We start from the raw sequence: 16731 nt of genomic DNA, 5'->3' as shown, positions 1-16731 counted from the left end.
CACATACAAACAAAGATGTTGTGTCCGCCAAAAACTAAAAAATAAATATTAAAAAAAATCTCTCTCTCTCTCTTAAAAAAAAAAAGACTTGGTGCTCTTCCTTCCTTCCTTCCTTCCACCCCTTCCTTCTCCTGCTACAATGAGCACAATCACAGGGACTCACATTCCTGGTGGAACAGCCTGGAGTAAGGAATCTGACTGGACCCCAGCACGCTTCGCATGAGTGAGAGATGATACTTCAGTTAAGCTGCTGATATCTGGAAGTCTGTATCACAGCAGAGTCTACCCTATTTAGATACACCTGAATTTAGACATGGTGGCAATATGAGTCCTTGCAGCTGAGAGGGTCAGGTAACAGCTGTAGCCAATGAATTATAAGTGGAGATGGCTGGACAAGTTGGCCTTGTAGGAAAGACCATTATTATTATTAATAATTACTTAATGATACTGGGGGTTAAACTCAGGAGTACTTCAACACTGAATTACATCTCCAGCCATTTTCATTTTGAGATAGGGTCTTGCTAAATTGTCCAGGCTGGCCTTGAACTTGCAATCCTCCTGCCTCAGTCTCCCATGCTGGAATTACAGACATATGCCCATGGCATCCAACCCAAGGGAAGGTATATAAAGGTGATGAATTTGGCTGACATGAAAAGTCTCTCTTCTTGTGAAGCTTACCTCTTCTTCCTGTCTGACATGTAGACATGACACCTGGAAGCGTGGGAGTCATCTTGAGAGCTCAAGGGCTGTGGTTCCACCCTGTGGAATGCAGTGTGGACAGAGGAAGGGAGATGGGACCCTGATATGCTGTGCAGCTGTCATGTTGTTTTCCCATTGCTGGACTTCATGACGGGAGAGGAAGCAAACTTCCATTTCACTTAAGCTTTGTTTCTTCACATTTCTGTTCCTAACAGCCCAATACAGTTCTTCACTGGGATGTAAGTTATTGAAGTAATCTTTATTCTTCTAGTGTTTACACTAAAATTAAACTTTTCATATATTTTTCAAATGGAAAATTTAAGCATGTACAAAGAGAAGTCATCACCGGGCTTTAACACTGACAGGTGATGGGTGTTTTACTGATACTCCACTTTTCCCTCCTGGGCTGGTTCTTGGAATTGGTCCTGCTGCTCTCATGGGTGTCATATTGTCCTCAGAACATTCCCCAAAGCTGCCCTTCCCTACCTAAAGCTGCCGACTGGTGTCTGCCTTGGCCTCAGGAGGTGAGGTCTCATAGCCTGCAGTTTTTTGTCTCCAACCCAGGCCTCCTTGGGACTACTAGTCCTTTTGGTACTTCTTGCCCCCCACCCCATCTTTAGAGTCTAGGGATCTTGGCTACAACATAACTCCACAGTGGGCTGCTCAGGGTTCATAGGGCAGCCCCTAGACCCACCACTTGGGCACCTCCACCCCATCATTGAGAATTAAGCTGGCTGCTCCTTTTCGACCTCTGAGCTACACAGTCTCCCCGGGGTATATTCTCAGATCTCCCTATGCCTATCAGGAAGACCCAAGGACAGGGGCAGAGGAGGAGCAATAGCTGCAGTAGCCTCTCAGCCTCCTCACACTACCTCTCAGGGCCATAGCTAGGATTTTGTTTCTGTGTGGCTGACACTTTCTCTTTCTGCCCTTCTGGCCATCCCCTGCCTCCTGCTGTCCTCTGCAAGCCAAGGCTTACTATAGGATGATACTACCTTCCAGTTCGCCCCGGACAGCTCTGGTTTGTACTTGGTGTTCTGTTTGTATTTGATATAGATTTTGCTATATCAGACGTTTCCACCCTGGTGGGTGTGGACAGGGTACACGTGTACATGTGTTTTTATCAGAATGCTGGTCAGTCCAGTCAAGCTGCCTGGCATGGTGTGGCATTGGTTGTGATCATCTCATCTCTGTTTTAGCCTTTGGGACAGAGAGAAGCAGAAGACCGGCAGGAGGGAGACGCTGGAGCCACTGGACCAGAGCTGAGATTGGTGATGTACCAAGTAAGAGCACAGGGTGGGATCCCGGGGAAAAGAGACTATATTCCATCTGGAGAGACTTTTCCCAAGTTCAAAGGGAACTATAGGGGAACTATAGGGACCCTGCTTACTAACTACCTTTTTAGGGACCTGTGGCCTGGGCCAGTCTGAGGGTCAGCATTTTCTTTGTAGTTAAGAGGGCCTAGGGCACATATCTCTTGGGGATGCCATGTCAAGAAGCAAGAGTGGGTATATCTGGTCCCCTTAGAGTGCCTTGAGACTCATTCCTGCCCTCCCTCCCTGCTGCAGTGTATGTGTTCTCAGGAAGAAATACTTATGTAGTTTAATTCTCAATGATGGGATGGAGGAGCAGCAGGGGTCTGTGGGGTCTGCCTCTTGAGGGCTCCATCTGCATTCTCACCCCACCTGAGGAAAGGGTGGCTCCATGGACTAGCCAACTTTGGTCAGAGGCCTCACTGTGAAAGAGGAGCCTCTCCCCTGTCTCCCTCTTGGACTCACTCACTTCCTCTGTCTTGGGGACTCTCCAATGTCCCCACCCACAGGTCCAGACCATCCCTGGCTTCTCAAGACCCCAACCACTGGAGAGATACTCAAAGTGGTTGTTAAGGCTTTGGGTGAAACTTGGCCTTCTAGGTCTGATCCCTGACCGAGTCTCCATTGCTCACATGTATGCGGTGCCATCAGACAAGAGGTCCTGCCTACTTTTCCCCCAAATCTCCTCCCATCACCTTCCAGCTAACAGGAGGAGCTATACCTTTCTGCTTCCAAGGGGTTTTGATCCAAAGTGGTACTTTTTCTAGATCCTGGTTTCACCTTGCATTCTTAGCTCCTCAGAGAATAAGAAGTCTATGTCCTTGAACCTGCTGTGCCCAGCTTGGAATTTCATATGATTATTCTCAAGGAAGACTACATAGGTCAGCTGGGAAGGGCTTAATTCAGCAGTCCCCAAACTGTGGCCACACATTGGAATCCTGATGCCCAGGCCTATACCAGTCCAGCCAAAGCAGAATCTCTGGGAGAATGTCTCTTTCCCCCTTTCTTCAAGCAACCTAGGGGCTGCCAATATTCTACGCAGGTATAGAATCAGAATTATCAACCCTTTCCAACACAGGTTTTAAACTCATCTCTCTTCTACAAGGCTAGTCATACAAAATTCACATCAAGTTCAACAACATCACTCACTGCTATGAGCAGGGGGAGAAGAGAGTGTGCCTTAAGTTACAGAAGGGTATCCCTTGGAAGAAAGGAATCCAATCAGAAAGTCCAGGTACCCAGCTGTATCATTGCCATCTCCAGCTACCTCACCCTGAACCCTCACATCTGCCGCAGCTGTTCCGGACACCTGCAACCAAACACACACACACACACACACACACACACACACACACAGAGAGAGAGAGAGAGAGAAGAGGACAAGGAAAGGGGCTTGGGTTTGGGGAAGACCTCACCAGTCTCAAGGCCCATGAAGACCCCTGGTCCCTATATACCTCCTGACTGGTTCTCCCACCCCGCATTCAAAAGACCCTGGGGAGAGTCACAGACCTCAGACTTCCAGGATGGAGGTTCAGAGACAAACATCTGAGGGACTCAGGGTGACAGTAAGAGACTCAGCCCTGGATGACAAATCAGAAACTGTGAGACCAGCTGAGAGGTGGTTGACCCACAGATGCGGAGAGACAGAGGAAGGACCCAGAAGAGCAGAGGTCCATCAGCACCTACTGATACAGGCCCAGCAGAAAAGTTGGCAGTCAGGGAGAGTGGGTGGGGTGCAGATTGGGAGAGATAGGGCACAGCACAGCTGCTTCAGAGGACGGTGGGATTTAGAGGCTCTATGCCCCAAATCATAACCTCCAGTGGCAGAAGCTATCCTTCCTCTGCCCACTCCAGTTCTGCCCTGCTTGCTCACCCACCCACATTCACTCCCTGCCTGCTTCTCCCAGGAAATGACCAGCAGCAGGAGGGAAGCCTCATTTAGCCCCAGGGAAGGGAGGTGGCCGACACAGCAGCTGCCCATCAACTCCTGCTCTGGCCTTTTCCAGGGGCTAGCTCTGGCTGACTGCCTCCCCCTCACCTCCCAAGAGACACAACAGTTCCTGTCCTGCTGTTGTTCAGCTGAGGTGCCCAGTCCTCCAGGCTTCCTGTCAAGCGCTGTACTGGCCCTCAGGGCCCTGCAGTACAGGCCTGAAGAATCCCAGTCTTCCAGCTGGCTCTGGCTGCAGCCAGACTTCCTGGTGCCCTACTCTGCATAGAAATGTCTAGGCAGGGACTGCAGAAATATAAGCCCAAGTCTTCCTTCCACTGTGGAGGGGCCCAAAGTCAGACTGACTGAGACATCAGGACTTGACCTAGGCCCTGGGATCTCTTTTGGTGCAACATTGGCCAAGTCTGACATTAGGACATTAGGGGCCTTGGTGTGTTCCTGGTGACAGGGGCTCTAAACCCCATCAGGTATCTTTCTGAGGGGAAGGCAGGAAACGGAGGGACTGAGCCCTCTTCCACAGGTCTGACCTCCCCAGGGCAAGTTTGTGGTCATTAAGTCTTTTTATTGGGAGAGAGATCCAGTCTCCTTGGCTCTGCCTAGGTCATGAGGATTTCGATGTCGAGCTCCAGCCGGCTGGCTCTGACCTCATAGCGGCCCCGGATCAGGCCCCGGGTTTGGCTGGCATGCCAGCGCCAGTGAGACTGGATGACACAAGCTGCTTGGCGTGCCTGGAGGAAGCGTCTGCGGGCCTGCCACATTCGAACCTGTGCCTGCACCTTCACCACTGCCCACTCCTGGCAGGTGTAGAGTTTTAGTGCCAGGCGCCGTCTTTGTTCCAGCATCTTGGCCTGCATCGACCTCCACCAGCACTGGATGACCCAGGCCCTGAGTGCTGCATGCAGTAGTGTCCAGCGCACCATGTTGCCACGCCACCATGACTGAATCTTTATGGCTGCCTTCTCTAACTGATTAGTGGGAAGGAAGAACATGGATATGCTCAGTGGGGGCACTCTGCTGTCCCTATGCCCACTTCTGGTGCTCAGGAGGCCTAGGTGGCCCTGCCCTCTTGTTTGTAAGCCCCATCCATCATATGTCCAACCCCCACTCACCTTTAGAAACTGCTCATTATCTACTAGGCACTTCTCTTCTGGAAGGGCCTCATTCACAGTTTCTTCTGTGTCCATGGCCCTGGTCTTTAGAGTCCACTCATCTATCATTTAGGCCACCCTAGTCATTAGCCCCACCCTCAACTGTTAGTCACACCCGGTCATTGGACTCCGCCCATTGATACAAAAGCCCGCACCTCATCAGGGCCTGTCTGCATTTTAACCCATTATATCCCAAGTGTTCAATTTGGAGACTAGTTCACTGAAATTGACACAGTTGCATTAAAATAGACTGAAAACCATAATCTAGAGTTTATGATCCTTTATGTATATTTTTATACATATATGCATATATATATATATACACACACACACTTTCAAATGCTCTAATGATTCACCTCTTAATTCTTTTTTCAAAAGAAAAAAGACTCTAAAAATACCACATTTATTTCAAAGTGCCCATAAAATGGTATACTTATTGCTCAATTTAAGTTTTTTTTTATATAGGTGTCCTATATATATGGGTCATAATAGGTTAACCATCTCTCTCCTCTTCCCTTGTTGTATTACCTAATGGATTGACCAACCTCTTTATTTATGGTTTGCCATCATTCTGGGGGCCTATGACTACCTCTTGCCTTCAGTTTAGTTCTCAAGCCCAATGGGCATCTGAAATCTTGCTCTTCTCCACCTTCTAGTCTGTTCCTCCTAGTGGCAGTGAAGGGGTCTTACTCTGAGAATACTCAAGCCAGCATGGACTTCCTAGAGCTTAAGAGGCAGGGATCCTGGGAGGGGCCCAAGTGACATGTTCCCAGAAGCAAATGTTTTTTTGTGTGTAAAATTTATAAAAGCAAGATATTTTAGCTGCAACTGGAGAGGATCTCTCTCTTTTCCCTCTAACTACTCTGTCACCCTTTTCTGCCTGGTAGGTGGTGAGGAATGACAGCTTCTTTCAGGATGTGACAAAGGGATAGCAGAGTTGGGATGTATTTGGATTGCTGCTAGCAGTGCATACTTACGTGATTCAGTCATCTTTCAGAATAGATAAATTCTTGCTAGTGATTCTCAAGTTGATGTGTTCATTCATCTTGTGTCATGGCATGGAGATGAAGGGATACAAGTGCCGCTACTGTGATATGAGCATGTCCTACAGTATCCAGCACCAGAAGTACATGAGCAGGAGGGGGAAAAGTAAGAATTTTGAAAGTTTGAAGCAAGAAGATAGTTGGAAGAAAATTCTTCCTGTGACCGGACACATAAAACTGTAAGTGGAATATTATATTCTCATGGATTCCTGATTGAAATAAATTTCCATTTTGTCAGAGATACACTTGACAATGCAATGGTACAATTATAAGCATATCATGCTTTTTTAATGGGAATTTTGTGAAATAGAATTTATCAGAATCACTATAATCATAAGGCAAAAACCAGTAGAACAACTAGGAACAGTGTGTAATTCAGTGGGAGGAATCCTGTGTTTTAAGCATCCCAAATGTCAATGATAAACAAGTTTTCATAGAAAACAATGTTGTAAAATCATCATATCAAGAGGCACTCAAAGGATATGCAGCTAAAAATGTTAGACAAATATAGAGGTGGGACAGTTAATGTAAATATCATGTTGTGTTTGTGGTACTTGCCAACTTAAAAAAAATTGAGATTTGTTTTGACTTCTTTTCTTGTCCTAGATAAACACAATTTTGTATGTGCAATTTTGTGTGCTTTTTCTTAAAGCAGGTCTTCCAAATGATAGAAGCTTCAGATCTCACAAAACCTGGATCTGTCCTGCCATGCTATAGAAGCGCTCTTGTGCAGCCAGATCTCTCTTAGGACCTCACAAAGAGCTGTGCTTCTAGGATTTGAGAGTTAGGATTAGATTTGTAGACACAGGTGGTGCAGAGATGCTGCCAGTCCTTTGGGACTTGGAAGGCTGTTCTGGCTTCGGTTTTAGCATGCCTTTTATCATTCCTTTTTCTGCAGGAGGGCTTGCTGGGTGCCGGGGCAGGTAGGGCCATTCACTTTCCATGGCTCTTGTTTATATATATTTGAGGATTCTACTGCCTTGTACCATATATCTGGTACTGGATGTCTTACTGATTCTCTGGTCCACCATCCACCAAATGACTGCTTTGCACCATGTTCAAAGTCTTCAAAAGACAGCATCTTCTTGCTTCCTTTAATATGGGAGGTGGTCGCTCATTTTCCTTTCCATGATTGGAAGAGGCTCTGTCGGTCACTTTCGTAGTGGCCTGGATGCTGCCCCGATCCTCGAAGTAGCAGAATGTGTCCTCATGTGTAGGTGTGTCTTCCTGCAGCCCCATGGGTGGAGCTATGCTCACCTGTTCCTTTGTGATATTACCCCTTTGCCCTGTTTGGGATAGAATGTTCAATGGAAACTCCCTTTATGTGTCCCTTCTCTTGCTCTGCCTTTGGGTGTGGCCTTCCTAGATGTGTCAATCAACCTGCTGACAGCAGACATCACTCAACCCCCTGAAACCTGACCCCTTGCCTCATTAGAATGGCTTCTCCTCAATAAAAGGATCAGCTCTCTCTCTCTTTCTGTGGACCCTTAAGGTCAGAGGATCCGTCATAGGACCCCCAAATAAAAAGGTATTTCTGTCTCTTGTTGGTTATTTCATGCATCCCAGTTCCCCTGGGGCGACCCTGAGTGTTTTTGTCTCCAGGAACACAACACTTTAATCTTCAGTCTGGGTGAGCAGAGCACAGCTACCAGCCATCCCAAAGATGGTCATCTTTCTATGAAACTGTCAGTCTTAGTGTCAGATGTGCACTCCTGCAGAAGAGATCATTTAGGACAGGGGTGTGGACATGGCCAGCTTTCTGAGGCTCAGCCCAACCAGACAGGGTTGCCAGGGTCAAAATGCCACATCCCACCCTCCCTCAGGTATCTCTTCCCTCCTCCACTCTGGTCTGGTTAACAGTTGCTATGATATCCTGGATTTGTCTTCTTGGATGTCTCTGGAAAAAGCTGCCTATCTCCTTCATGTTCATAGTTCGGCAGTTATTCACAAAGCAATAGCAGATGTGTTGGGGTGCTATGATTTGGATATGGTTTGAGTGTGTCCCCCAAGGATTCATATATTGGAAGCTTGGTCTCTGGGGATGTGGTGTTGGGAAATGGAATATTTAAGAGGCAGGCCCTGGTGGGACATCCTTAGGCTATTGGGGATGTTGCCCTCAGAAGGGATTAAGGTAGTTTTTGCGGGATCTGTGAGCTCTTCAAAAAGTCAATTATGAACAAGCTCTACCCCTGAATTGCTCTTTGGCTTCCTGTTTGTGACGTGGTCTCTTTATCTCCCACCCACACTCCCGTTGCAGTGCCATCCACCATGAGATCTTTGCCACAGCTGAACCAATGCCAGTGTCGTGCCCTTGAATTTCCAGAACCATGGGCTAAATAAATCTCTTTTCTTTATAAACTTACCCAGCCCTCAGGTATTTCATTATAGTTATAAGAAATGGACTAAAATGGGGATAAGACAAATTCCCTGATTGTTACTAAGTGTCGCAGACCATGATCCTTAATCTCTGTTTCCTCCCAAGTTTCTTTTCTTTTGTTCTTGCTTGATTTTTTCCCAATTATAAATATAGTATATACCTATTGCTAAAATTTCAAAGTGCAGCAACATATAAAGTGGAAAGTGAATTTCCTATTAAATTTGCTCACCGATCTGTTCCACCAAACTTAATACCCTGTACATATTGACTTACATTTTCTATTAAAATAATTTATTTCAAATTAAACACTTAAAACATAAATATATTCTTATAGAAATTCATACATTTTAAAGCAAATTTTCCCTTAGTGATCATTTTTTTCTTTTCTGTTATTACTGCTCCCAGTTTGGAGGGTATCCTGGACAATTAGCTATATATTTATATGAAAAGCATTTATGAACCTAAAGAAATATATATATTTTTGTGTTTCTGTGTATTTTTTAAATTAATTGTAGTAGCACAACACAAAATTGACCATTTTAACCATTTTAAACTGTATTATTCAGTGGCTTTTAGTACATTCACAGTGTTCTAAAATCATTACCACTAAGTCTAGTTTTTAATTTCAAAAAGAAACCCTGTACCCATTAAGCAGTCATTCCTCATTAACTTTCTCCCATCTCTGCTTGTAGCAATCACTAATCTGCTTTTAGTTTCTATGGATTTACCTATTCTGGACATTTCAAAGAAATGGAATCATCAAATACGTAGCCTTTTGTTAGACAGTTTTATCACTGTTCAAATAACATGGTTGGAGCATGGATTAGTATGTTATTCCTTTTTATGGTTGAATAATATCCCAATGTATGGATGTACCACATTTTGTTTCTATATTCATCTGTTGGTGGACATTTAAATTGCTTCCACTCTTTGGTGATTGTGAATAGTGCTGCTGTGATCATCTATATACAAGTATTCGTTTGAATGCCTGTTTTTGATTCTTTTGGGTCATATGGTAATTCTGGATTGAATATTTTGAGAAACTGCAAAACTGTTTTTCACATAGTCAAATTATAGTACATTCCCACCAACCTCTGCATCCTCACCAACACATGTTATTTTCTTTTTTGAAAAAGAAATCATAGCCATCCTAGTGGGTGTGAAGTAGCATCTCAATGTGATTACGATTTTCATTTCCCACAGCCTAGTGCTGTTGAGCATCTTTGCACATGCTTGTTGGCCATTTGTATATCTTCTTCAGAGCAATGTCTATACAAGTCCTGGCCCATTTTTTACAGTCGGTGTTGCTTAACAATGGGGATATGTTCTGAGACTGTGCCATTAGGCAATCTCATCATTGTGCAAATATCACAGAACATATTTACACAAACCAAGCGCCAACATCACTAGGCAATACGATCTTATGTGACCACCATTGCTTTTGCAGTCTTGTCATTGGCTGAAACATTCTTATATAAGTGATGCATGATCAAACTTACCTTTTTCATTGTTGAATGGTAAGATTCCTTCATATATTCCAGACACCAGACCCTGGCGAGATGTGTGATTTGAACATATTTTCTCCCATACTGTCAGTTATCTTTTCACTTTCTTCATAATGTTATTTGATGCACAAAATATTTCAATTTTTTTTGAGAGAGAGTATATGAATCTTTTTTGTAGATGGACACAACACAATGCCTTTATTTTTATGTGGTGCTGAGAATCGAACCCGGGTCCCACCCGTGCTAAGCAAGCGCTCTACCACTGAGCCACAATCCCAGCCCAATATTTTAATTTTGATCAAGTCTAATTTACCTATTTTTCCTTTGTTGTTTGTACTTCACTGTCACGGCTAAGGATCCATTGCCAAACCCAAGGTCATTAAGATTCACTTGCTTATTTTCTACTAAAGTTTTATAGTTTGATCTTTTAAATTTAAATCTTCAACTGATTTTGAGTTACTTTTTGTAAATGTTCTAAGGTAAGAATCCAACTATTCCTTTGCACGAGGTTATTCAGTTGTCCTAACACTTTTTTTTTTTTAGTATCCGGAATTGAATCCAGGGGTTGAATCCAGGGGCACTTAACCAATGAGCCACATCCCCACCCCCTTTTTGTATTTTATTAGATGCAGGGTCTCACAGAGTTGCTTAGGACCTTGCTAAGTTGCTGAGGCTGGCTTTGAACTCGAGGTCCTCCTGCCTCAACCTCCCAAGCCGGTCCCAATACCTTTGTTAAAGAGAATATTCTTTCCCTAAGTCTTACTTCCCTTGTTGAAAATCAATTGAACATGCATGTATGGTGTTATTTCTAGCCTCTCAGTTCTATTCTATTGGCACCACACTGTCTCAATCACTGTAGCTTCGTAGTAAGTTTTAAAATTGGAAAGTGTGAGTCCTCCAACTTTGTTTTTCTTTTCTTTATTGTTTTTGGCTATTCTGGATCCCTTGCAATTCTATATGAACTTTAAGATTAGTTCGTCAATTTGTGAAGAAAAAGAAAAAAAAACAATTGGAATTTTGATAGGGATTACATTGAATTTGTAGACCAAATTGGGGAGTATTAAGTTTTCAACCTGTGAACATGAAATGTCTTTCCATTTATATAGATCTTACTTGTTTGGTTAAATTTACCCTGAAGAATTTCTTTTTTGATGCTACTATAAATAGAATTGTTTTTTTAGTTTCGTTTTCTAATTTTTCACTGTGAATGTATAGAAATATAAATGATTTTTACTGGTTGATTTCGTATCTTACAACTTTGCTGAGTTAGAATGTTAGCTCTAAACATTTTTTGGTGTGGATTGTTCTGGGTAGTAGGATCATGTCATCTAAAAATAGAGATAATTTAAATTCTTTTTTAATTTGGATACATTTTAGTTCTCTTCCTTGCTTAGTTCTCTCCCTATAACTTTCAGTATAATGTTCAGTAGCAGCAATTAAAGCAGATAGATATTAATAGTTAGTTGAATGTTTTTTTATGATGATAGGGTGTTGGATTTTGTCCAATTCTTTTTGTTTGCATTGACTGAGATAACTATTTTTCTGTTTATTCTATTAATTTTGTGTGTTAACATTGATTTTCACATGTTGAATCTCCCTGGCATTCCTGAGAGAAATCCCACTAGGTCATGCATATAATCATTTTAATATGCTATTGGATTGGATTTGCTAGTTTTGTTGAGGATTTTTGCATTTATATATTTTTAAAAATATTTTTTTGGTTGTCAATGGACCTTTATTTTATTTATTGATACGTGGTGCTGAGAATCGAACCTGGTGCCTCACACATGCTAGGCAAGCGCTCTTTTTGCATATATATTTATAGAGTGTTGGTGTTCAGTTTTCTTTCCTTTTAGTGTCCTTGGTGTTTGTTACAAGGTAATACTGGCCTCAAAAAAATGAGTCAGCCTTTCTTCCTCTATTTTTGGGAAGAATTTTATTGAGAGATTGGTGTCTGTTCTTCAATGTTTGGTAAAATATACCAGTAAAACCAACTAGTCCTGGGCTTTTCTTTGTGGAAAGTTTTCTGGTTACTGATTTAATCTCGTTGTTTGTTATAGATTTATTCATTTTTCTAATACTTCTTTATTCAGTTTTGGTAGTTTGTGTGATTCCAGGAATTTGACCATTTTGTCTAATTTGTTGGCATCCAGTTGTTCATAGTATTCTTGAATAATCCTTATCATTTCTAGAAGTGTGCTAGTAATGACCCCACTTTTGTTCCTGATGTTAAGACTTTAAGTTTTGTCTATTTTATTTGGAACAGCTAACCTTTTGTCAATTTTGTTGATGTTTTTAACCAATTAACTTTGGTTTTGTTGTTCTATTGCTTTTTAAAATTTATATCTGCTATAATTTTTATTATTTCTCTTCTGTTGCTATTTATTTGCTTTTGTTTTTTTCCAGTTTCTTGAAGTAGAAAGTTATGCGTTAATTTGAGATAGTTCTTCTTTTTTAATTTAGGCACTTGTAGCTAGCTATGCGTTTCTTTCTGAGCACTGCTTTTTCTATTTTCCACAAGTTTTAGTGTGTTGTGCTTTTATTTTCATTCATATGGAAGTGTTTTCTTAATTTCCTATGTGAAGTTTTCTTTGATTCATTACTTGTTTAAAAGTGTGTTGCTGATTTCCACAAATAGGTGACTTTTTCAGATTTCCTTCTGTTATTAATTTATATTAACATTCTGTTGTGGTCAGAGAAGATGCTTTATATGACTTTTATCTTTTTCAATTTATTGAGAAATGTTTTGTTGGCTAACATGTGTATCCTGAAGAACATTGTATGCACTTGAGGAGAATTCTGTTGTTGGGTGCAATATTCTATTTATTTCTGTAAGGTCTGGTTACTGTAAAATGATGGCCAAATGTTATTTCTTTTATGTATATATTTTGTCTAGTCAATCTACTCATCATTGAAAGTAGGATGTTAAAATATCCAACGATTGGTTTTGAACTATTTCTCCCTTCATTTTTTTTCTCCTTTTTTTTTGTGTGGTTCTTGGGATGAAACCCAGAGCCTCATATTTGTTATACAAGTACTTTACCAATGAGTTACATCCCCAACCCCTCTACCTTCATTTCTGCCAGTTTCTGTTTCATCTATTTTGGGGATTCTTGTTAGGTGTACGTATATTTATAATTACTATATCTGTGTATGTATATGTGTGTGTGTGTGTGTGTGTGTGTGTTGCTGGGAGTGGAATCCAGGGCCTCATGAATGTGAGGCAAGCCCTCTACCTCTACCCCCAATCATTATATCTTTTTTTACATATAATTTTTCATTTGTTCTTTTTTAGTTACATATGACAGTAGAGTGTATTTTGACGTATTATACATACAAGAGTGTAACTTTTCATTCTTGTGGTTGTACAGGATGTGGAGTTACATTGGTTGTGTATTCATATATGAATATAGGAAAGTTATGTCAAATTCATTCTACTGTTTTTTCCATTCCCATCTCCCTTCCCTTCCCCGCATTCCCCCCTGTCCAATCTGGTGATCCTACACTCTCCTTCCACCAGCACCTATTGTGAGCCAGCATCCACATATCAGAGAGAACATTTGGACTTTGGTGTTTTGGGATTGGTTTATTTCACTTAGCATGATAGTTTCCAGTTCCATCCAATTACTGGCAGATGCCATAATTTCATTTTTTAAGGCTGAGTAATATTCTATTGTGTGTGTGTGTGTGTGTGTGTGTGTGTGTGTGTGTACCATGTTTTCTTTATCCATTCATCTATTGAAGGGCACCTAGGTTGGGAACATAGCTTAGCTATTGTGAATTGAGCTCCTATGAAAATTGATGTGGCCCTGTCACTATAATATGATGATTTTAAGTTCTTTGGATATATGCTGAGGAGTGGATCAAATGGTGATTCCATTCCAAGTTTTCTGAGGAATCTGTATACTGTTTTCCAGAGTGACTGCACCAATTTGCATTCCTACCAGCAATGTATGAGTGTAACTCTCCCCCAACATCCTCGCCAACATTGTTACTTGTATTCTTCCAATTGTTATATCATGATCAGCTGACTCTTTTTATAATTACATAATGTCTTTCTTTGATTCCTTATAATTTTTTGTCTTAGTCTATTTTGCTTAATATTAGTAGACACATTCCAGCTCTCTTTTGGATTCTTTGCCTAGAATATTTTTTTCTATCCTTCCACCTTTTTTATTTATTTATTTTTTAATTTTTTGTACTAGGGATTGAACTGAGGGGCACTTAATCACTGAGCCACATAACCTGCCCTTCCTAATTTTTATTTTGAGACAGGGTCTTGCTAAGTTGCTTAGAGCCCACTAAGTTGCTGAGGTTGGCTTTGAACTTGTGATCCTCCTGCTTCAGCCTCCTGAGCCGCTGGGATTACAGGTTTGTGTCACTATGCCTGGCTGATCCTTCCACTTTCAACCTATTTGTGTCTTTGGATCTAAAGACAGCCTCTTGTATAAAGGAGATAGTTGGGTCATTTTTCTTTTCCTCCATTCTGCCATTTTGCCTTTTGACTAAGGAGTTTTTTTCCTTTTAACTAATTTAAATTAATATAATTTCTAATAAAAGGGGCTTACTTCTGCCATTTTGCTATTTATTTTTTATATGTTATAACCTGTTATTTCTCAGTTCCTCCATTACTGCATCCTTTGTGTTAGATATCTTTTAGTGTACCCTTTTTATTTCTTTTACAATATATAGTTATAAGTTGAATTATCTTCTTAGTGCTGCTCTGGGATTATAATTAATACCTTAAATTACAATAATCTAGTTCAAATTAATACAACTGAGTCTCAATAGTATATAAAAGCTTTCATATAAAAGTTGCTTAGGGCCCACTAAGTTGCTGAGGCTGGCTTTGAACTTACGATCCTCCTGCTTTAAGGTATTAATATTTTTAGTTCTACTCTGCTTATGTTGTTATTGTTATGAATGACCTCTTTTACTTTGTTGCCCATCAACATAGATATATAATTATTGGATGAATGTGGTGGTACACCCCTGTTATCTCAGTGACTCAGGAGTCTGAGGCAGGAGGATCATAAGTTGGAGGCCAGTCTTGGCAACTTAGCTAGACCCTAAACAACTTAGTAAAACTCTATTTCAATATTAAAAAAAAAAATTAAAAAGAACTGGAGATGTAGCTTTTGTATTTTTCTTCTAGATAATAGGGGCAGGGAAATGAATTTTAAATAAAAAATAAGAATATTGGATTTTATATTTATTAATGTAACCATTTTTACCACTGTCGCTAATTTCTTTGTGTGGGTTTGAGTTACTGTCTAGTGTCCCTTCATTCTGTTCTTCAAGGATCCCCTTTACCTGTTCACATGAGGGCAGATGGTCTCTAGCAATGCAGTCTCCTAGTTTTTTTGTTTGTTTGTTTTAACTGAGAATGTCACAATTTCTTCCTTCTTTTTCTTTCTGATTCTTAAACTGAGCAGTCTCAACTTATTTCCAAGCTTACTACTACTTTATTCTGCCTTCTTACGTATGCTACTGACCACTAAGAAAATCTTCATTTCAGTTATCATGCTTTTCAACTCCAGTATCTCTATTTAGTTCTTTTTTAAAATAATTTCTATCCCTTTATTGATATTCTTTTATTTGGTGAGATATAGTTCTCATATTTTCTTCTAGTCCTTTGTACATGGTTTCCCGTAGCTCTTTGGGAATATTTCAAAGAGTTGCTTTAAAGTCTTTGTGTAGCAAGTTCAATGCCTGTGCTTCCTATGAGTGGTTTCTATTAGCTTCTTTTTTTCCCATGTGTAAGTCATACTTCCTGGTTTCTTTTTCATGCTTCATAATTTGTTGTTGTTGTTGAAAACTGGATGTTTTGAATATTATAATGTGTGATAGTTTTGGAAATCAGAGTATCCTTTACCAGAATGGGTTATTGCTGCTTGCTGTAGTTGTTGCTCTTTGCTTATTTAGTAACTTTTTTGAAATAATTTTGTGATGTCTGCATTCTTTGTTGTATGTAGCTATTGCTGTCATCATCCTATTATCTTAGTATTCAGTTTGTAACTCTATAGGTATTTCCTTAAGTGCCTAGAACCAAAGCAAATGAAAATGAAAAGAAAAACCTCCTCAAACTCCTAGTATTTTCAGCTCTCTGCCAGTTTACAACTGTTAACAACAGTTTACAACAATGCAGTTTACAATTCTCATTAGCTTTCACTTTCTGCTTGTGCAAAGCCTGAAGGGCAACCAGAAGTGAGAGTTTGGGGAGGATCCAGGATCCTTAGGCATTAGATCTTATGCTTTGTGCTGCGTACTTATGAATAGTAAAGACATAAAAAGCTACGGGAAACTCTGGGTCCGGTGCCTAGTAAGGAGTTTGATGAGCATAATTAAACAAACATTATGAAGGCACTTGTTATGATCTGAAATTTTGTGCACAGCTATTTACACCAATGTATAGGGTTGAGGCAAGTGAACAGGCCAAATCCTTTACCTAGAACCAGAGTGGGAATGTTGTAAATCTGGGTAAGGTTATGAAATACCTGTACTTGTTGAGCCGTGACTTTTAGATTGGCTTGTGCTTAGCCAAAGTTATTTATGTACATGCTGCAGGTTTTTTTTTTTTTTAATGATACTGGGGATGGAACACAGCAGCTCTTTGCCACTGAGCTGCAGCTCCAGTCTTTTTTATTTTTATTTTGAGACAGGGTCTCATTAAGTCCGCCAGGCTGACCTCTCTCTTG

General features: G+C 40.9%; 1 protein-coding gene and 1 long non-coding RNA gene across 2 annotated transcripts; one reads left to right on the top strand and one right to left on the bottom strand.

Annotated features, from left to right (window-relative positions):
- Window positions 1–1933: 1933 nt before the first annotated feature.
- Window positions 1934–8484, top strand: LOC114091503 (uncharacterized). The gene is made up of 3 exons (XR_003582503.2): window positions 1934–1982; window positions 6173–6330; window positions 8409–8484. It is a non-coding gene; the product is annotated as an uncharacterized lncRNA (long non-coding RNA).
- Iqcf6 (IQ motif containing F6) lies at window positions 4557–5144 on the bottom strand. The gene is made up of 2 exons (XM_027933991.3): window positions 5070–5144; window positions 4557–4925 (listed from the first exon to the last, which is right to left on the bottom strand). Exons 1-2 carry the CDS (start codon window positions 5142–5144, stop codon window positions 4557–4559), a joined length of 444 nt encoding a protein of 147 aa, XP_027789792.2.
- Window positions 8485–16731: the final 8247 nt, after the last annotated feature.

Source organism: Marmota flaviventris, chromosome 8 (assembly GCF_047511675.1).
Source record: "Marmota flaviventris isolate mMarFla1 chromosome 8, mMarFla1.hap1, whole genome shotgun sequence".
Classification (NCBI taxonomy): domain Eukaryota; kingdom Metazoa; phylum Chordata; class Mammalia; order Rodentia; family Sciuridae; genus Marmota; species Marmota flaviventris.
Note: the sequence above shows the minus strand (reverse complement) of the source record. Positions and strands in the feature narration are given on the sequence as shown.